Source organism: Scyliorhinus canicula, chromosome 3, assembly GCF_902713615.1.
Source record: "Scyliorhinus canicula chromosome 3, sScyCan1.1, whole genome shotgun sequence".
NCBI classification, from domain to species: Eukaryota; Metazoa; Chordata; class Chondrichthyes; order Carcharhiniformes; family Scyliorhinidae; genus Scyliorhinus; species Scyliorhinus canicula.
Window position 1 is genome coordinate 207,424,913 of NC_052148.1, and position 22,336 is coordinate 207,447,248.

Genomic DNA, 22,336 nt, shown 5'->3' on the forward strand with positions numbered 1-22,336 from the left:
GCCGAATCAACCCCACCCACCAGCTCCATCATTGACAGCACCTCCTCCAGCAATGAAGAGGACGATGCCACGGGAAAGTTTGGAAAGACCTTTCTCACGAAGTTCCACACCTGCATGTATCCAAAGCCCTCCTCACGTTGGAGCCCAAACCTCATCCCCAACTCCTCCAAGCTTGCGAACCTCCCCTCCAAAAACCAATCCTTCATCTCCTTCACCCTCCTCTCCTCCCATCCATGGAACCTTGCATCCATCCTCCCTGGCTCAACCCAATGTTCCCGCTTATCGACATCATCCTCGAGCCCGCCCTCAACTTGGATTTGCCTCCAAATCTTCAGTGTGGCTAACAGCACAGGACTCCCCCAGTACTTCCCTGCGGCGCCATTGCCACTGCCTGCAACCTTACCCCTGACAGGAACCTGCCTCCATCCGCACCAATAAGGCCTCCAACTCCCTGCTCCAGCTACGCACCTTGTCCACATTTGCCGCCCAGTAATAGTATAGCAAGTTCAGAAGGGCCAGTCCACCCCCTTGGAGCACCGCTTTCCTTATCCTCGCCACCTTTCCCGCTCACACATCGACAAGACCAGCCTATCTACCCCCTTAAAAAATGACTTTGGTAAAAAGACCGGCAGACACTGTACTGAAACAAAAAACGTGGGAGAATGTTCATCTTCACTGCCTGCATCCCGCCAGCCAACGACAAGGGGAGACTATCCCACTTCAACATGTCCTCCTTCAACCTCCCAACCAAGCTTGTGAAATTGAGCTTAAGAAGCCGTGTCCAACCCCATGCCTCCTGCACCCCCAGCTTCCAGGAATGGCAACCCCCCCCCCCACTCACACCCCTGTGCCTGGAGAAGACACCACTAAATATTCACATTTTCCGAAATTCAATTTGTATCACAAAAACACCCGAATCTCCTCAGCAACCCCATTACATCCCTCACCAAAGAGCTCAGGTCCGAGATGTACAATAGCAGATCATCCACATACAGAGACCCCTATGCTTCAACACCCCCACTATCCCCTTCCATAAGTCCAAACCCCTCAGCACAATGGTCGTGGGCTCAGTCGCCAGCATGAACAGCTGGGGACATGGGGCATCCCTGTCTCATTCCCCAAAATAGTAGGAAGTACCCTGAATTCATATTGTTCATTCGTACACATGCTGTCGGATCCTTGTACAACAATTTCACCCATACCACAAATTTCTCCAACACTGCAAACTGATAGCTACACTCCGCCCTATCAAACAGCTTCTCTGCATCTAATGCTACCACCATCTCTAACTCCCTCCCTTTTGCCGGAGAAAGCACCTCATTCAGCATCCGCCGCACATTCGATGACAGATGCCTGCCCTTAATGGCCCCTGTCTGATCCTTCCCAACCACCTTGAGGAGGCACTCCTCCAACCTGAATGCCAACACTTTTGCCAATATCCTAGCATCTACGTTCAGTAGAGAAATGGGCATGTACGACTCTACCGGATCCTTATCCTTTGTAAGTAATAGTGAGATGGATGTCTGCCCCATCGGCTCCGGCAAAATTCCTCTAATAATCGCATCCTCAAACATTTCTACCACCAGCCAACTTATCCTTAAATTCTTTATTAAATTCCACTGGGAACCCCACTGCATTTTCCCTATCGTTGCCTGCATGTCTTCCACCCCGATTGATTTTTCCAGTTCTGCCCTCTCTCCCTTCCCCATTCTGGACACTCCAGTTGCTCCAGGACCTCCCTCATATCTGACATATCCTCCGGCGGTTCTGACTTGTACAAGTCTCTATAAAAGTCTTCAAACTCCTTATTCACCTGTTCCAGTGCGACTACCAACCCACCCATCCCATCTCTAATCCACACAATCACCCTCACTGCCACCTGACGATGGAACTGGCCCACCAACAATCAACTGACCTTCCCTCCATACTCAAACAACAACCCTGACTCGACTCAGCTGTCAAACTGACCTTCCTGTGGATAGATCAAATTTTGCCTGCACCTCCTTCCTCCTCACCAAATGTCCCGATTCCAGATCCTCTGGAACCTCTCCCATCTAGCTCCGAAATCTCCTCTGTCAGCTGCTGGCACTCCTCCCGCGTCTCCTTATCCACCTTTGTCTTGAATGAAATGACCTCACTCCTCACTACTACCTTCAACGCCTCCCAGACCACCGACGGCAAAACCTCCCAATTCCGGTAAACCCCATAAACTCCTCAATCACCTTCCCCATTTTAGTGAAAAAATTCAGGTCTGCCATCAAACCCACATCTAACCTCCACGTCAGCCTCTGGCCTGGCCCTTTCTCTAAAACCACATCCACCCAGTGCGATGCATGGTCCGATATCACGATCGCTGAATACTCTGCCTTCCTCACCCCAGCTAGCAGCATCTTCCCCACTACAAAAAAGTCCATCCTTGAGTACACCTTAGGCACCAGCGAAAAAAACAAGTACTCCCTATCCCGTGGATGTAAAAGCCTCCACGGGTCCAGCCCTCCTATCATAAACCCGGCAAGCAGCCCCCCTCCCTGAAGGGGCCAGAAAACGTGACTGGGACCTCCAACACTGTATTCCAATACCCCCCCATATCAACAGGTGAGTATCCAAATCCGGAATGGCAGCCAACAGTTTCTTCACAAGCGCCATTCCAGTTCGGGGCATATATGCTAAGCAGCACCACCAGCCTACCTTCCAACGCACCCGTTACTATCACGTACCTGCCCCCTGGTCCGCCACCACCTTCTCCATCTGGAAACTCATTCATTTGCCCACCAATATCACAACCCTCCCCCCCCCCGGACCCTGCTGTCATAGCCCAAAGGAAACACTTGGCTCACCCAGCCCTTCCTCAGCCTCATGTGATTCTTCATCCTCAGATGGGTCTCCTGTAACTGCACCACGCCTGCATTCAAGCCCTTCAAGTGTGATAAAACCCGCGCTCTTTTCACCGGTCCCCCAAACACATGCATGTTCCAAGTCACCATTCTGACCGGGGGGTCACTCAACCCCCCCCCCCCCCCCCCCCTTTCCTATCTGTCTTTGACCATCCCCCCAGGCCCCGCCAGCTGGCGAGACCCAGCCGTCACCCCTACACCTGCTTCCGTTCCCAGAACCCCCCCAACCACTTCCTCTCGACACAACCTCACCCAGTATCGTCCCCATCCTCCCAGCATTCACACCTCCTAGGCCCATAGAAACCTGCCCATACAGGTTCCAGTGATCGCAGCCCCTCCTCCGACCTCACTCCCATTCATTAGCCAACAATGCATTTGCTAGTGCTTTGGCCTGTGCTAGAGCCCCTCCCCCACATTAAAAAAAAAACACACCAACACCAAAGGCCCCCACACCCAACCCCTCCAAACTCCCAACACCCTGCAATACAACAAGCCCCCACACCCAACCAAACAGAAATCCCAAACATCATCCCCAAACCGCCCCAACCCAAACACCTCTTACACAAAACAATTAAAGGTAAACAGTCATAAAGAGAAAGAACAACATAAAGGAAATACCCAAACAAAAACCGTCGAAGTCCAAACTCAGTCCAGTACTAGGCCTTTTGCCTTCACAAACACCCTCTGCCTTCACTGCTGTCTCGAAGTAGTAATCCCTGTCATTATGTGTGACCCTCAGCTTCATCAAGTAGACCACACCAAACCGCACGTTGCGTTGATACGACGTCACCTTAATCCGACCGAATGTCGCCCGTCTCTTTGCCAGCTCCACTGTAAGATCCTGGTATACCGTGTACCATTACCGTCCCACTTCAACTCCCGCTTCTGCTCCGCCCACCTCAGCACCTGCTCCTTTTACTTGATAATTGTGGAAAAACGAAGATCACAGCTCTCGGCGGTTCATTCATTTTTGGTTTCGGCCAGAGTGACTGGTGGGCCCTATGCAGTTTGTAGTCGGAGGACTCCTCCTCCATCAACTTTTCGAAGATCTTAGCAAAGTAATCTGTAAGACTCTGGCTCTCTAGCCCCTCAGGCACACCCAAGATCCTCAGGTTCTGCCTTTGTGGCCTGTTCTCCAGGTCCTCCACTTTGGCTCTCAGCCCTCTGCTGCTTTTCACCACTCTCCGTAGCTCAATCATCGAGGTGAACTGGTCGCTGTGACAATGTCTCCTGCACCCCCTTCATCTTCTCCCTTTACTCCCGCACCTTCATCAAAGTCTTTGCCAATGCCTCTTTCATCGGAGCAAGGGTATCACCCACCCACTCCTTGAGCGAGGTCATCATCTCCGTAAGATGTCTGTCAAAGCGTTTTGTAAACAGCCGCTCAAACTGCCCGGCCATCACTTTGGCCATCTTTACCACTGTGATGTGCATGGCCCCACTCGGCGAACTCTCTCCCGCTATCTTTTCTCCCGCTGAACTCCTCACCACGTTTGACGTTGGACTTTAGCTCACTCCCTTTTTTCCTTGGGTTTATTTTCTGTTTTTCCCTTGAAATGCTTCAGATCTACTGACAACTTCTCACATAAATACTTGGGTGCAAAGAGCATAAAAAAAGCCAACCCTGGCAGGAGCCACCAAACATGCGACCCCCACCTATATGCAGCAACCGGACATCTCCTGCACTTAGTAATTTAAAGTGTACCCTGCTAACTCTGGAAATGATAAGCCAAAGTCTTGGGGTCAGTATCAATGTTGAACACAGTGATGCCGCCCGTGAAGCTTTCTGTAACTCAGCTCTTTTTCAATTCTTCAGCCATACCGTCCAATACCGCCGGGGTTCCCGAGTAGCACTGGCAGGGGCCCTGATCGGGTGGCAGTGTCAGCGTGTCCAGGTGCTCGGTTGATACTTCCAGGCATCAGGTCTGGGGTTTCTTACCAGGTTGGGGGTGGTGGGGGGGGGGGGGGGGGTGAGCGGGTGTTCCCAGGGGCCTCCCTAAGGTTGGAGGGGGCGGAACGCTGAAAGGAGGTTGGGGAAAGATGAGTCAGCCAGAAATAATAGCACCCCAATCTGCAAGGAGCCTTTCCTGCTGCCCAGCTAATGATTCTAAGTCGTCCGAAACTCCCCAAGGCCAAAATAAACAGCAAAGTTCCCTTAAATAGTGCAATGTTTCTCAGCACTGCAGTTGCCAAGAAACACCCCACTAAAGGCCCTCAAAACATGACATGGATTTCTTTTCCCATTAAACCACACCCAAGAAGTCTCTTGTGGGAATAGCTAATGGACCTCCAAATAGTAATCGCACTGTAGGACAAGGCATGTAGGAAGGCATAATAGGGGCTCGTGAGAAAGATGCAGCAAAAGTCATGGGCGATTTTAATCTACACGGAGGCCGGACGTTTCCAGCCATTCTCACTGGCAGTATCTTCTGGTCCCGCCAATGCCGATCCCCTGCTGCGGGTTTCCTGGCAGTGGGGGCTGCACAGAGCGGGAAACCCTGTTGACAGCAGTGGGACCATAAGATCCTGCCACCGGTTAATGGCAGGCCGCGGGGAGCGTGGAAAATCCCACCCATAAATTGTATTAATCACCTTGGAAAAGGTAGCCGGGAAGGTGAGTTCCTAGTGTTTCTGGGACAGTTTCTTAAAACAGCAAGTTCTGGAGCCAACCAGAGAGCAGGCCTTCTAGAATTGTTCTGTGCAATGAGACAGGATTAATTAATGACCTCATAGTAAAGGTGGCCCTAAGTAGCAATGATCATAATATGATTGAATTTCACACTCCGTTTGAGGAAGAGAAGAGTTGGTCTAAAACTTGTGTTTTAAACTTAAATAAGGACAATTATGAGGGTATGAAACAAAGCTGTGAATCAGGAAATTATGTTAAAAGATGGGTCAGTAGAGATGCAGTGGCAGATGTTTAAGGAAGTATTTTATGACACTCAGCAAAGATACAGTATTCCAGTGCGGCAGCATGGTCGCGCAGTGGTTAGCACAGCTGCCTCACGGCACTGAGGACCCAGGTTCGATCCCGGCCCTGGGTCACTGTCCGTGTGGAGTTTGAACATTCTCCCTGTGTCTGTGTGGGTCCCACCCCCACAACCCAAAGATGTGCAGGGTAGGTGGATTGGCCACGCTAAATTTCCCCTGAATTGGAAAAAAATAATTGGATACTCTAAATTTATATTAAAGAAAGATACATTCCAGTGATAAAGAAAGACTCTCGGGGAAGGACATATCATTCATTGCTAACTAAATAAGTTAAAGATAATAACAAATTGAAAGAAAAAGCATACAAACCATAAAGATCAGTGACAGGTCAGGAGATTGCACAGAATGTAAAAACCAGAAAAGAATTACCAAAAAATAAGCAGTTGGAGAAATTAGAGTCTGAGAAAAAGCTCGCTAGAAATATAAAAACAAATAACAAGAGTTTCTCCAGTTATTTCAAATGGGAAAAAGTAACTAACGTGAGTGTTGGACCTCCAGAGAGAGTCTGGGAAATTAATAATGAAAAATAAGGAAATGTTTTAATGAATTGATAGATAGATTGCGCCTGTCTTCACTGCAGAGCATACAAATAACACCCCAGAAATAACTGCGAAACAAGAGGTGAAAGGGAGGGAGGACTTAAACTTAAACCAATTGCAATCACCAGGGAAAAGGTGCTGCAAAAAGTATTAGCAATTAAAAGCTGACAAGTCCCCAGGTCCTGATGGACCAAGGGACTTAAAATAAGTGGCTCAGTAGATGCATTCATAGGTTTTAATTTTTCAAACTTCCCTGGATTGTGGAAAGATACCATTAGATTAGAAAAATAGCAAATCTAACTCATCTATTCAAGAAAGGAAGGAGACTACAGGTCAGTTAGCTTAAAATATGTCATCGGGGAAAAGCTGGAATCTATTATTAAGGCGGTTATAGCAGGATACTTAGATTTTTGATCAAGATGAGAGGGTTATGGAGAGCAGGCAGGGAATTGGAGTTAAAGCCGCAATCATATCAGTCATGATCTTATTGAATGATGGAGCAGGATCAGTGGGCCAAATGGCCTACTCCTGCTCCTACTACCTTACACTTCTGTGTTCTTATTTTCTTAAATCCCCTGAATTTTTTTCGAATATTGCCATGGAATCCTTTCCATTTACCTGAGCTGGCAGACTCGCATCTGCAAGCCAGCATCTCTGACGTTTCTGCACTCCCTCAGTTACTGCACTGAATTGTCAGCCTGAACGATGTGCTCAAGTCCTTGGAGTGGGCCTCCATAATCTATTTTATGTGATCTCTTCCCTGCGATCTGTTTTAGCGTTGAAAGTCTTCCAATTGAGCCATAGCTGATACCTTAAAAATATATAAATAAAATATTCAACTTTCAACACAAACTCACTGGTTTAGCACAGTGGGCTAAAACAGCTGGCTTGTGATGCAGAAGACGGTCAGCAGCGCGGGTTCATTTCCTGTACCGGCCTCCTCAAACAGGCGCCGGAGTGTGGCGACGAGGGGCTTTTCACAGAAACTTCATTGAAGCCTACTTGTGATAATAAGCAATTATTATTATTATTATTATTATTACATGAATACATAAATGGCGGCACAGTAGTTAGCACTGTTGCTTCACAGCGCCAGTGACCCAGGTTCGAATCCCGGCTTGGGTCACTGTCCATGGTTAGTCTGCACGGTCTCCCCATGTCTGCGTGGGTTTCATCCTAGTGCTCCGGTTTTCTCCCACAAGTCCCGAAAGACATGGCGCGCGATTCTCCGCTGCCCACGACGGGTCAGAGAATAGCGGGAGGACGTCCCTGACATTTTTCACGCCCTCCCACTATTCTTCTCCCCCCCCCCTCACGGCCACCCCACGACACTAATCGCTGCTCGCCGTTTTTTACGGCGAACAGCGATTCTCCCCAGGCCGATGGGCCGAGTTCCCAGGCCTTTACGGCCGTTTTTACGGCAGCAAACACGCCTGCTTGCTGCCGTCGTAAAAACGGCCGCAACATGCCCGTTCTAGGCATCCAGGGCCCCGATTGGCACGGCAGTACCACGGCCGTGCCAAGGGGGGCATGGGCCCACGATCGGTGGGCACCGATCGCGGACAGTGTGTCCGTAACGGACGCACTCTTTCTCCCTCTGCCGCCCCGCAGGATCAGTCCGCGGGGCGGCCGAGGGAGATGACGGCCCCGCGCATGCGCGGGTTGGAGCCGTCCAATCCGCGCATGCGCGGCTGACGTCATCGTGCGCGTCAGCCGGCGTGACGCTTGACGCGCGGACTTAGCGACAGTCGCTAAGGCCGCGATGCCGTGGTTCACGGGGCCCCGCTGCTAGCCCCGCCCGGGGGGGGAGAATCGGATCCCGGGAGGGGGCGCGGAGGCTGCCGTGAAACACGGCCAGTTTCACGGCAGCCTTTACGACTCGCCGCATTTGCGGAGAATCGCGCCCATGCTGTTTGGTGAATTGGACATTCTGAATTCTCCCTCAGTGTACCCAAACAGGTGCCGGAATTAGGTGTCGAGAGGATTTTCCCAATAACCTCATTGCAGTATTAATGTAAGCCTACTTGTGACAATAATAAAGATTATTATTATTATTATTAAATAAAATGCAAGTTATGATCTCAGCCAATGATCCTCAAAAACAATCTAATCTGAAGTGAAGAACGTAATTTATATAACTTCATATGTGGACTTTTTGCCAGGAATGGGTTTTATGAACAGTTAATATATAGATTGAGGCAGTTTGCAGTGTCACTGCACCTTTCATTTAAAACTTGTTTAAATTAGGACTTCCGATGGTGGCAATGCGGAGCTAAGCCGCACATTCGGCAGCTCCCGCTGAAAACGGACTTTGGGGCTCTTTTCAGGGCCCCCAACGGAGCTGTGTCGGCAAATCCCGACGTGGGAAGAGGACAGGAGTCGACCCCTACGGTCCTATGGTCCGGACCAGGAGTGGGGTAAGGAGATAAACGGAGAAAGCACCCCTGAAAAAGCGGGGGAAGGAAGACAAAATGGCGGCCAGCGGAGGCCTTGAGGAGCTGAGGCAGTGGGCTCAGGAGCAGCAGGCGACTCTGCTGCGCTGCTTCCAGGAGCTTAAGTTGGAGCTGCTGGAGTCGTTGAAGGTAACCACCAGGGAGCTGATGGAGACCCAGACAGCCCAGGGGGCTGCGATCCGGGAGCTGCAGCAGCAGGCCTCCGAAAAGGAGGATGAGGCCGTGGCCGTCGTGGGGAAGGTGGAGATGCACGAGACGCTCCATAAAAGATGGCAGGAGCGGTTCGAGGAGCTGGACAACCGGTCGAGGAGGAAGTATTTGCGGATCCTGGGCTTCACGGAGGGGTCGGACCTGGCGGCCTATGTGGCGGTTATGTTAAACTCGCTGATGGGGGCTGGGTCCTTCCAGGGGCCCTGGAGTTAGAGGGGGCCCACAGAATTCTGGCTAGGAGGCCCAAGCCGAACGAGCCGCCGCGGGCGGTGTTGCTACGGTTTCATCGGTTCGTGGATCGTGAGTGTGTGCTCCGGTGGGCCAAGAAGGTGCGGAGCAGCAAGTGGGAGAACACGGAGGTGCGGAGGTGGCGAGGCGGAGGGCCGGGTTTAACCGGACGAAGGCGGTGCTCCATAGACGGAGTGTGGAGTTCGGCATGTTGCAGCCGGCACGTCTGTGGGTCACCTATAAGGATCGGCACCATTATTTTGAGTCCCCGGAGGAGGCGTGGGCCTTTGTGCAGACCGAGAAATTGGACTCAAACTGAGGGTCTAAGATGGGGGATGCTGTATAATACTGTATTTGTGTTTGCTTGGTTTAATGTAAGATGTGGGTTGGTCTTAGGGTGGGTGGGGTGATGTCGATTTGTCTTTTCTATATGGGTTTTTCTGTAGGGGTCTGGTGGACGGGTTCGGGCAGAGGGGTAAACGGGGAGTTCGGGGAGCTGGTGGGGGGGACTGACAATGGGAGTAGCCCTGGAGGAGGCGGGGCAGGGCGAAAGCACGGGCTTTCTGCGGGTTTCCCGCGCTGGGAGATGGTGGGGGCGGGGTCGGGGCTGAGAAGCGCGGGTCGTTGCTGGCTGTTTTCCTTTCCCGCGCAAGAGCGGGGGGGGGGGGAGGACCCATTGACGGGCACGATGGAGGAGGGGTAGTCCCACGTGGGGAGGAGTCGGAGGTAGGGCGGGAGTCGCCGGGTCAGCAGAAGTTAGCTGGCTCACGGGAGTGCTATGGAGGGAGGGGCGCGGCTAGGAGGGATCCTAGCCTTGGGGGGGGGGGTACCGGGTTGTTGCTGAAACGGTCAGGAAGGAGCTGGAGGATGCAGGGGGTGCTGAAGGGGGGGAGTTGCCGCCGTGGGAAACTGGCAGAGCGGGGGACGCTGGCCGGTGGTGGGCAAGGGATGGGGTATGGCTAATCGGCAGGGGAGGGGGGCAGGGAGCCCTCTGATCCGGCTGATAACCTGGAATGTGAGGGGGCTGAATGGGCCGGTCAAACGGGCCCGAGTATTTGCGCACCTGAAGGGGCTGAAGGCGGATGTGGCCATGCCCCAGGAGACACACCTGAGAGTGGTGGACCAGGTTCGGTTGAGGAAGGGATGGGTGGGCCAAGTATTTCACTCAGGGCTGGATGAGAAGAGTAGGGGGGTGGCGATCCTGGTGGGAAAGAAGGTATCGTTTGAGGCGTTAAATGTGGTGGCTGACAGTGGCGGGAGATATGTGATGGTGAGTGGCAAGCTGCAGGGGGAGCGGGTGGTGTTGGTGAATGTTTACGCCCCAAATTGGGACGATGCGGGGTTTATGCGGTGTATGTTGGGCCGCATTCCGGACCTGGAGGTGGGGGGCCTGATCATGGGGGGGGACTTCAACACGGTACTGGATCCCCCATTGGATCGATCCAAGTCCCGGACGGGTAGGAGGCCGGCGGCAGCTAAGGTGTTGAGGGGATTTATGGACCAGATGGGGGGGGTGGATCCCTGGAGTTTTGCGAGGCCAAGGGCCAGGGAGTGCTTGTTTTTCTCCCACGTACATAAGGCCTACTCGAGGATTGATTTTTTTTTTTGTCCTGAGCAGGGGGTTGGTTTCGAGGGTGGAGGATATGGAATACTCCGCCATTGCCATTTCAGATCATGCCTCGGTCTGGGGGAAGAGAGAGACCAACGTCCGCTCTGGCGCTTGGAGGTGGGGCTGCTGGCAGATGAGGAGGTGGCCGAGAGGGTTTGGGGGTGTATCGAGAGGTACCTTGAGGCCAATGACAACGGGGAGGTCCGAGTGGGGACGGTCTGGGAGACATTGAAGGCGTTGATGAGGGGGGAACTGATCTCCATCCGAACCCATAGGAAGAGGGGGGAGCAGAGGGAGAGGGAGAGACTGATAGGGGAGATGGTGTGGGTGGATAGGAGATATGCGGAGGCTCCAGAGGAGGGATTGCTGGGGGAGAGGCGTAGCCTTCAGGCCAGATTCGACCTATTGACTATCAGAAAGGCGGAAGCTCAGTGGAGGAAAGCACATGGGGCGGTGTATGAGTATGGGGAGAAGGCGAGCAGGATGCTGGCACACCAGCTCCGAAAGCGGGACGCGGCCAGGGAGATTGGGGGAGTGGCGGATAAGGCTGGGAAGGTGGTGCGGAGGGGAGTAGATGTTAATGGGGTCTTCAGAGACTTCTATGGGGAACTGTACTGGTCGGAACCCCCGGTGGAGGGGGGTGGAATGGGGCGCTTCTTGGACAAGCTGCGATTCCCGAGGGTAGAGGAGGAGCAGGTGGAGGGACTGGGGGCGCCGATCGAGCTGGAGGAGGTGGTCAAAGGGATAGGGAGCATGCAGTCGGGGAAGGTGCCGGGGCCGGACGGGTTTCCGGCGGAATTTTATAAAAGGTATTTGGACCTGTTGGGCCCCCTGTTGGTCCGGACCTTTAACGAGGCAAGGGAGGGGGGGGCTTTGCCCCCAATTATGTCACAGGTACTGATTTCCTTGATCCTGAAGCGGGACAAGGACCCTCTGCAGTGCGGGTCATATAGGCCGATTTCGCTGCTAAATGCCGACGCTAAGCTGCTGGCAAAGATCCTGGCCACTAGAATACAGGATTGCGTGCCCGGGGTCATTCATGAGGACTAGACTGGGTTTGTGAAGGGAAGGCAGTTGAAGGCGAACGTGCGAAGGCTCCTCAACGTCATTATGATGCCGGCTGTGGAAGGGGAGGCGGAGATAGTGGTGGCATTGGATGCGGAAAAGGCCTTTGATAGGGTTGAGTGGGAGTATTTGTGGGAGGTGTTGGAGAGGTTTGGGTTTGGGGAGGGGTATATCCGGTGGGTGAGGCTGCTCTACGAGGCCCCGATGGCGAGTGTAGCCACAAATAGGAGGAGGTCGGAGTACTTTTGGCTGTACCGGGGGACGAGACAGGGGTGCCCCCGGTCTCCCTTGCTCTTCGCGTTGGCAATTGAGCCCCTGGCCATGGCATTGAGGGAGTCAGGGAACTGGAGGGGCCTGGTGCGGGGTGGGGAGGAGCATCGAGTGTCGCTGTATGCGGACGACCTGTTGCTGTATGTGGCGGACCCAGTGGGGGGGATGCCGGAGGTGATGAGGATTCTAAGTGAATTCAGGGGTTTCTCTGGGTATAAGCTGAACCTGGGCAAGAGTGAGTTGTTTGTGGTGCATCCGGGGGATCAAGAGGAGGGGATTGGTAGGCTCCCACTGAAGCAGGCAGGGAGGAGCTTCAGGTACCTAGGGGTCCAGGTGGCTGGGAGCTGGGGGGCCCTGCACAAGCTCAACCTCACAAGGTTGGTGGAGCAGATGGAGGAAAAGTTTAAGAGGTGGGATATGTTACCGCTGTCACTGGCGGGGAGGGTGCAGTCCGTTAAGATAACGGTGCTCCCGAGGTTTTTGTTCCTGTTCCAGTGCCTCCCCATCCTTATCCCGAAGGCCTTTTTTAGGAGGGTCAACAGGAGTATCACGGGATTTGTGTGGGCGCATGGGACTCCGAGGGTGAGAAGAGTGTTCCTGGAACGGGGCAGGGATAGGGGGAGGCTGGCGTTGCCCAACCTCTGTGGGTACTATTGGGCTGCCAACGCAGCGATGGTGCGTAAGTGGGTAATGGACGGGGAAGGGGCAGCATGGGAGAGGATGGAGATGGCGTCCTGTGTGGGCACGAGCCTGGAGGCACTGATAACGGCGCCGTTGCCGCTCCCTCCAACGAGGTATACCACGAGCCCGGTGGTGGCAGCTACCCTCAAAATTTGGGGGCAATGGAGACGACACAGGGGAGAAGTGGGGGGCTCGATGGAGGCCCCGATACGGGGGAACCATCGGTTTGTCCCAGGGAGCATTGATGGCGGATTTCTGGGCTGGCACAGGGCAGGGTTTAGGAGGTTGAGGGACCTGTTTGTGGAGGGGAGGTTCGCGAGCTTGGGGGAGTTAGAGGGGAAGTTTGGGCCCCCCCCGGGGAACATGTTTTGGCACATGCAGGTGAGGGCGTTTGCCAGGCAGCAGGTGGCAGGGTTCCCCTTGCTGCCCCCACGAGGGGTGCGGGATCGGTTGCTCTCGGGGGTGTGGGTTGGAGGAGGGAGGATTTCGGACATATACCGGGTAATGCAGGAGGTAGACGAGGCCTCGGTGGAGGAACTGAAGGGTAAATGGGAAGAGGAGCTGGGTGAGGAGATTGAGGAGGGGACGTGGGCGGATGCCCTGGAGAGAGTGAATTCCTCCTCTTCCTGTGCGAGGCTTAGCCTCATACAGTTCAAGGTGCTGCATAGGGCCCACATGACTGGGACGAGGATGAGTAGGTTTTTCGGGGGCGAGGACAAGTGTGCTAGGTGCTCGGGGAGCCCAGCGAACCACGCCCATATGTTTTGGGCGTGCCCAGCGCTGGGGGAGTTTTGGAAGGGGGTAGCAAGGACGGTGTCGAGGGTGGTGGGATCCAGGGTCAAGCCAGGCTGGGGACTCGCAATTTTTGGGGTTGCAGTGGAGCCGGGAGTGCAGGAGGCGAAATAGGCCGGTGTTCTGGCCTTTGCGTCCCTAGTAGCCTGGCGGAGGATCTTGCTCCAATGGAAGGATGCGAGGCCCCCAAGCGTGGAGGCCTGGATCAACGATATGGCGGGGTTCATTAAATTGGGGAAGGTGAAATTTGCCCTGAGGGAATCAGTACAAGGGTTCTTTAGGCGGTGGCAGCCTTTCCTGGACTTCCTGGCGGAACGGTAGGGAAATAGGCTGGCGGCAGCAGCAACCCGGGGGGGGGGGGGGGGTTTGGATCGGTGGGAGGGAGAACTGTGTACATGGGTTTGTGGGATGTGGCGGGTGTTATTTCTTTCCCTTTTGTTGTTTGGGTGTTCTTTTGTTTTTTTCTTTTGTTTGTAGTTGCTTTTGAAGTTGGGTGGGTATTGTTCTTGGGGTGTTACCGCGGTTGTTTTGTTAATAGAGTTGAGATGTTTATATTTTGTAGAAATTTCAATAAAAATTATTTTTTTTTAAAACTTGTTTAAATTAGATTCATTAATCAAGACTGATTGCACTACTTCAGTCTTTATTACTGTAAATTGACACGTTTTGCACTTCCTAAAATAATAAACATAAGATTTAACATAAGAACTATGAGCAGGAATAGGCCATCTGGCCCCTCGAGCCTGCTCCGCCATTCAATGAGATCATGGCTGATTTTTTGTGGATTCAGCTCCACTTTCCGGCCCGAGCACCATAACTCTTAATCCCTTTATTCTTCAAAAAACTATCTATCTTTACCTTAAAAACATTTAATGAAGGAGCCTCAACTGCTTCACTGGGCATGGAATTCCATACATTCACAACCCATTACAACAAGAAGCGCCTCCTAAACTCAGTCCTAAATCTACTTCCCCTTATTTTGAGGCTATGTCCCCTCGTTCTGCTTTTACCCGCCAGTGGAAACAACCTGCCCGCATCTATCCTATCTATTCCCTTCATAATTTTAAATGTTTCTATAAGATCCCCCCTCATCCTTCTAAATTCCAACGAGTACAGTCCCAGTCTACTCAACCTCTCCTCATAATCCAACCCCTTCAGCTCTGGGATTAACCTAGTGAATCTCCTCTGCACACCCTCCAGTGCCAGTATGTCCTTTCTCAAGTAAGGAGACCAAAACTGAACACAATACTCCAGGTGTGGCCTCACTAACACCTTATACAATTGCAACATAACCTCCCTAGTCTTAAACTCCATCCCTCTAGCAATGAAGGACAAAATTCCATTTGCCTCCTTAATCACCTGTTGCACCTGTAAACCAACTTTCTGTGACTCATGCATTAGCACACCCAGGTCTCTCTGCACAGCGGCATGCTTTAATATTTTATCGTTTAAATAATAATCCCGTTTGCTGTTATTCCTACCAAAATGGATAACCTCACATTTGTCAACATTGTATTCCATCTGCCAGACACTAGCCCATTCACTTAACCTATCCAAATCCCTCTGTAGACTTCCAGTATCCTCTGCATTTTTCGCTTTACCACTCATCTTAGTGTCATCTGCAAACTTGGACACATTGCCCTTGGTCCCCAACTCCAAATCATCTATGTCATCTATTAAGCAAATTCCACAATCTTATGTGATCAATTTCAAGTAATTTTGTGAAGAATTTAACAAGATCGCAAAGTCAGATGTCAAATGAAACCATATGATTCGATATTATGGAGTTCACCAGTGGTGCATTGAGAATGGAGGTTATTTATCACAGTGTGGACCTGAATAACAGATACTTGTCAAGTAATTAATTAATCTCCATCTGACAAAGTGTTTCAAATAGTATTGCTAGTGAATAACCAAATCAGCTTTTACCGCGCAGCTACATCAGTGTTGCAGAATTCCAGAGCAAGTTGAGAGAAGCAATGATCCTGTATGTGCATTGTGAATGCTGCGACAATTCATTGCCGCTCGCGGACCCAGCCCGCAAAATAGTCCCCCGCTTCGGCCGGCTCGTGCGCCCCAGACTGCACCACCACAGTGCCCCCAAGCCCCAAATATGTCCCCCCCCCCCCCGGCCGCGGATTGCCCCTCTCCCGACTGTGGTATTGCTGGACTGAGTCCGCAGCCGCCACGCTGAGGTCCCAACGGGTCAAACCACACGTGACCCACGCTGTTGAGAACTCGGCCATTCGGGGACAGAGCATCGCGCGGCGGGCCTCAGCCAACATTTGGAAGCCGTGGACACGGCGCAGGGTGTACTCTCCAAGTATACCACTTTTCAGGGGGCGGAGCATCGCTAAAGCAGCGCTGCACCCGTTTTCGGTGCAAACGGGGATTCTCCGCCCTATCGCCGGTCGCGATTTCGGCGTTGGGGATCGGAGAATCCAGCCCATGCTTTTTGGCAGTGATCAAATGTACCCGGTGTTTTGTTACTTTTTTAGAAATGTAAAGTACCCAATTTTTCTTTTCCAATTAAGAGCCAATTTTAGTGTGGCCTATTCACCTACCGTGCATATCTTTGGGTTGTGGGGGTGAGTCCCACGCAGACACAGGGAGAATGTGCAAACTCCATATGGACAGTGACCCGGGAGCAGGATCGGAGCCAGATCCTCAGCACTGTGAGGCAGCAAAGCGCCACCGTGCCGCCCCTGTGTTTTGTTACTTAAGAGCCAAAGAAATTGCAGCATTTTTGTGTCCGAAGAATGAGAACCTATAATGGTCCTGATCTGAGTTGCAAAGAGATCGTGCAATCAGCCTTGTGCCATCTCCAGGATCCGGCTGATGGTTGAACACATTCTGTTCCCCTTCCAAATGTTATTGGTTGCTGAAAAAAAGAGATCAGAAAGGCAAGAGATTAAGATAAAACTTTGAGCTGGGAGTTTACTTAACCACAGAATAATGCTGAATACGGATGGTGTTTTGATCGGTTCTTAATAAAGAAAGATTGGTTCTAGCTTTTGACTCATAATTATATCAAAAATGTAATTATCTTCCTTTCTGTCATCTAACCAACATGATGTGTATCGCTAGCACATTTACACTACTAAGAACAAGTTGAATGGAGGGTTTGAACGTGGGTCACAGCAAGAGAACAATCCCTTTCTTCAGGGTGTATGATCTCTCTTCCCTCCTGTGATCATCCTTCCCGAGGATCTTGCAATTATCCTTCAACATGATTTTTCTTCCTGATACAATCTCTTTTCCACCGCCCACTGTCCACAATTACTGTACTCTCCTTTGGTCCCTCTTGTCCACCCCTCCCCTCCTCTCCCCTGTGATCCCTCCTTATACTAGCACCACCATCCTCATCCCCTCCCCCCACCTCTCTGCATTCTCTGTTCTCCCGCGGTGCCGCTTCTCTCCTGTAATCCTGCTATGCCCCCAGCAAACTCTCTTCCTCCCCGACCTCTCTCCTCGCACACCCGCCTCCCCTCCCCCATCCCTCTGCATAATATCTGTGTAATTAAGATTTTACATCGTAGAATGAGGTCCGCTTGTCCTGCTTCTCCCCAATCCTGTTAAGTTCAAATCAATACGAGACAAAAAATACATTTTGTTCTGATTAGCTTCCACACCTGATGTTATGGTTAAGATAGCTTTTACTGAAACGCTTCAGGAGTCATAGTGAACAATTTCCTTTCCACCACCACTTCATTCATACTTAATCCGAGAGAGTATCGCAAAGTGAATCACATTGAGAACAAACCACCAACTTACTGTTGGTTGTCCACCAACTCTCCACATATTCAGGGCAACCTCAAATTAACCGGCTGGAGCTTGTGTTTCCAGAGGTGGGGCCCCATCCACTTACAGAAATTGGGTCCCCATCCACTTACAGAAATTGGGTCAAATGATGGTCATCAAGAGCCCAAGCTTCATTTTGCACCTCTGACCATGTTACTGCCAAATCAACATGGGGAAACAGAGAATCTTGCCCCTTGTCTCCCATATGGAGAATCTCGCCCCCTATTTCCATTCCTCATGCAGAATCTGGCATGCAACAGTGAGACGAGCACAAGGACAAAGAGGAAGGGGCAGCACGGTGGCACAGTGGTTAGCATTGCTGCCTACGGCGCTGAGGACCCGGGTTCGAATCCCAGTTCTGGGTCACTGTCCGTGTGGAGTCTGCACATTCTCCCCGTGTCTGCGTGGGTTTCACCCCCACAACCCAAAGATGTGCAGGATAGGTAGATTGGCCATTCTAAATTACCCCTTAATTGGAAAAAATAATTGGGTACTCTAAATTTTTTTAAAGAACAAAGAGGAAGACATCTTGGTGTGAACCCGAATATCTAGGATGCCCACTCCCGCCTTCTGGCACTCTGGACAATAATGGGTCGCTTTATCCTTGGGGACACAGAAAGAACACAGTGAGACGCTGGGATGTGAATTTTATGATCTTTGTAGCTGGTCACATGTGCGTGCAAGGCTCCTGCCCGAAGAGGACAATACATGTGTTGGAGGTTGTGGAGCGTGGGTTGTAAGGGAGATGCAGGCCGGTTGGATGTTGTTGGCCTTTAGGGGATTGGAGAAGATGTGATGAATGAGGGATGGGAGTGCTGCCAGGTGCACAGAGGTGGTTACACACCTGAGCTGCTCGAAGGAGGTCATCCACCTTACGGCATTGTGTGCCAGCCCTCTTGTTGAATGATCTGTTGAGCTGCTTGCAGAAAAATACTTTTCACTGTACCTCGGTACACGTGACAATAAACAAATCCAATCCAATCACTGGCAGCGAGATTCTCCATTCTGCCACTGGCCAATGGGATTTTCCATTGTGGCCACCCCACACCACCGGGAAACATGCGGACGTGGGTGCGCTGCCGGCGGATCGGAGAATCTCGCTGGCGGAGAATTAACCCATAGGGTGGGATTCTCCAACCGTGCCCGCCCAGTGACCGGAAATCCCCACCCAAGGTCAATGGACCTTTGCATGGTCTGCATCCGCCCATAGCTATCTTGCAAGGACGGGGCGAAAGAATCCAGCCCTTGTCTCCAGAGCAGAGCAATCAGTGCAGGGCTGTCTCAATGCACATCCTGACACAAATGGGAGTGCCTGAATACGGTCAGAAGGAGAGGCATTGATCCATCCTATTGTGATCCAAGAAAATGTTTAGGAATCGGGAAGAGGGAGGATATACTGTGCTGGAACCAAAGTAAGCTGGGTAGAGAGTTAGAGTGAAATGAAAAAGAACCTTAATTTGGCAATCTTGGTGAAATTATTAAATTGTTGTTAAGTTATTACATTGTTTCCTACACTACTGCCAAGTTGTGGGTACAATGCTGGTGGTACTGGTTTACTATACAACCTCTTTTCCCTGCTGCTGACTAATTTGCCTGACCACCCATCAAAGGGAAGGTGTCCTCCTTCCTGTTGCTTATTTGCTCTATGAGCACCATCCCAGCGGCTTCAGCAACTCACTTTCCCCACTCGCCATCCTATGCAAGTGCAGCTTTTCCTTCCAAATGCAGCAGAATGTCTTCAAGTAGCAGCAACTTTGCTAGGTTCCCTGCCCTCGCAATCAGTGAGCTGCTTATGGGGATGTGATTATTGATCAGTGAACCAGCCCACAATTTTAAATCAGTTCTAGAGTGGACCAGAGACTTTGCTAGTTCACTGACCAAATGATGAAGGTGAAAATTACCCCCAAGAGAAAAGCATATGAGCATAACAGTTTTTTTCCCCCTGAATATTTCAGTAAAAATGTAGTAAATAAATCCAGTGACAACACTGGTGCATTTTAGACAAGAGGGAGATTATTTTCTTCTGCAGTTCTTCGGAGCAGCGTTAATCGGAAAAGGTTTAAAACTAGTTACTTCTTGGGCCCGATTCTCCCAAAAGGGAACAAAGTCCCATAGCAAGCTGCCACGTTTAGCCACGTGTTTCCCAGCGCTCGCAGTGCTGAGAAACACATGGCTATTCAACGCGACTCATGTCGAATAAGGGGCCTGATCGGGGAAAGGACAGCCGAGGCCGCACATAATCCCATTTTGTATGGTGGGGACCTCAGCCCGCTGGAACTCTCCATTGTAATGAGAGTTCGGGATGCCATTGGCATAACCAGGGTGCCTAGGACACCACGCAGCCCAAAGGGCATGCAGCTGAGGGCCTCCAATCTGCTTGGAGGTCCCATGATTGCCGTTTTGTCTGGTCCCCATTTGTGGGGACCAGTACGAAACTGCGCTCGCCCGAGTCTCCGAGGCAAAGGGGATGAAAAAAAAATGAAATGAAAATGAAATGAAAATCGCTTATTGTCACAAGTAGGCTTCAATGAAGTTACTGTGAAAAGCCACTAGTCACCACATTCCGGCGCCTGTCCGGGGAGGCTGGTACGGGAATTGAACTGTTCTGCTGGCCTGCTTGGTCTGCTTTAAAAGCCAGCGATTTAACTGAGTGAGCTAAACCAGCCCCAGGATGAATCCCAAAGCTTCAGGCTTACTGCCTCGCTCTAATAAGCAGATTTGCCCAAAACTGATCCCGTCCCCATTGTAGGCGGGATTCGCTTTGCGACGTCTCGCAAGATTGTGTTGAATCTGGCGAGGCGTGGTGAGCCAGGTAGATCCTGGAAGCGGGGCCTCCCAGCTTTCAGCGGCCACGCTGAACCGCGGTAAGCTACTCTTTGGGCGCAGTGTGGCCGTTGGATCGCATCCCCTATGGCCATTACATATTTTGAGATTAAACACAAATATTAAGAGATATAAAGCAATATCCAAGTAAGAATTGTTGGTCATGCCTATCGGTTAATGTCTGAGATTAACACAGGTTAATGTCAAAGATGTCTCATCAGAACATTTTACAATAAAATTGCTGTTTTATTTCTAACTGTTATAACTGTTCTACATTTATTGTTTATAACTTCTAATAATTGTGAAGAAATATATTTTTCTCCTTTTGGCGGAGTTACAGTAATATCTATTTCTTTTCCAGCGGCACTTGTCTCCAGAGGAATTCTATCGCGTGTTTGGTTTGACTATCGAAGAATTTAATCGGCTCGCACTCTGGAAGAGAAATGACATGAAGAAAAAAGCACGGCTCTTTTAATCAGTAAAATATATAAATTTCGTAAGGGAAAGTCCATCATGACAATGAAAATCCTACCAGGAAAAATATAAAGTCTGTGCTCATAACTTGAACAACTTGTATGTTATTCCATCACCAGATGAATTATGAGAACAGTTTTGAGAATGTGTGCAGGCCTAGAGGTTGTGTTTCTGCTAATCTTGCATGAAAAGCCAAGTATTATATCCATTAAGCTCTAAGCTTAGACTGTTGTTTGCTGAAAACCCGTAAGAAATAACTGTCTAGTTAAACTATAGAATAATAAGACTGCTTATCAAAGGAGGGAAAGAAAGGGGCAGCTCAGGGTTCAGTGTCCAAAATGCATTTTATCCTGATCAGGAAAATGCTTTTAAAATCTTCCACCCGGCAATAATTTGTTAACACCTTTATAAAAGGTCCAAGTCCTTAAATAACAACCCTGGTACCAAAGGAGATTATTGCTAATAGATTGGTTGGTAGGAAGAAAGCTGGCATTGAAAGTTTCAGATTGTTTACAGAAATGGATATGGGTATCAGTACTTCTTCTGATATCTGTGGAAGAGTTGCTTGATGGGAAGCAGGAGAAAAAGCAAAGCTAATACTGCACTTTATTCAATTATACACAAGCATATACTCAAAATGCTAGCACCTTGTGCAACCGCTGAGATTAAGGTGTCCATTAATACGTCACTAACATTTTCGTAAACACTCACACCACTCACAAAGTCTAAATTTAAATAAACAGCATCCAAATGAAGTAATGCCTGTGGCAGTTCATATGTTAGCTGACCATTGCTTGGTTGTAAGGCTCTATTTATAATCAGCCTCAGATTGGACTATAGATGCTATTTGTGTAACTAATGACTGATGGCATTCAGATCCCATCTATATTTTTTCAGTAAACCGCTGCAGAATCCGCGCCAATTCTATTGATGTTGGTTCCTGCGTTTAATTTGAAATAATCATTGAATAGTCATCTAACTTTGAATGAAGCATTGAGAATGGAAAACATTTGTGTTTCTTCCTCTGTCAGAATGTATTTTCATGCACCATGTGGCCTGTTAAGTGCCCAAAGCAGCAGCCAAGAAAGGCATGCACTTATCCAACTGAGTGTCAGGTAAGGACAAACAGGAAATGTTCTTGCATGCCTAAAGCAGATATTAAATAGTTTGCATATGCAAATAAGAGGTCCAACACCTGCTTCAGGTCCTGGCTGCAGCATTAGTTTGCCCTGAGGCAGCCAGCGACAGCACTCACTGCAGAAAGAGACCTTATGCAACACCTGCAGCAAAAAAGCTAAGTTGCTTACACGTAAAGCACGACCCCATTACTACTACAAGCTGGCCCTGACCCCGATCTCTGATCTCCCCACTCCCAAACCCCCCCCCCCCAACCTCCAATTCTAGCTGCCATTCCCCACTGACATGCCCAGCCCCTCCCAACTAACCCACCCTCTCCAGTTTTGTGACTTAGCAGCCCCCCATTTTAATCACTCCACCATTGGTCGC

At 50.5% G+C, this 22,336-nt stretch overlaps 1 protein-coding gene across 6 annotated transcripts in view; it reads left to right on the forward strand.

Annotated features, from left to right (window-relative positions):
- Positions 1 to 21,755, forward strand: part of ablim2 (actin binding LIM protein family, member 2) — a 432,986-nt gene extending 411,231 nt beyond the window's left edge. For all 6 annotated transcript variants that reach the window (XM_038792087.1, XM_038792085.1, XM_038792083.1 and 3 more), the window contains one exon: positions 20,718 to 21,755. In XM_038792087.1, coding sequence (XP_038648015.1) covers positions 20,718 to 20,831 — 114 coding nt within the window. In that variant the 3' untranslated portion in view covers positions 20,832 to 21,755. The remainder of the gene's footprint in view (positions 1 to 20,717) is intronic.
- Positions 21,756 to 22,336: the final 581 nt, after the last annotated feature.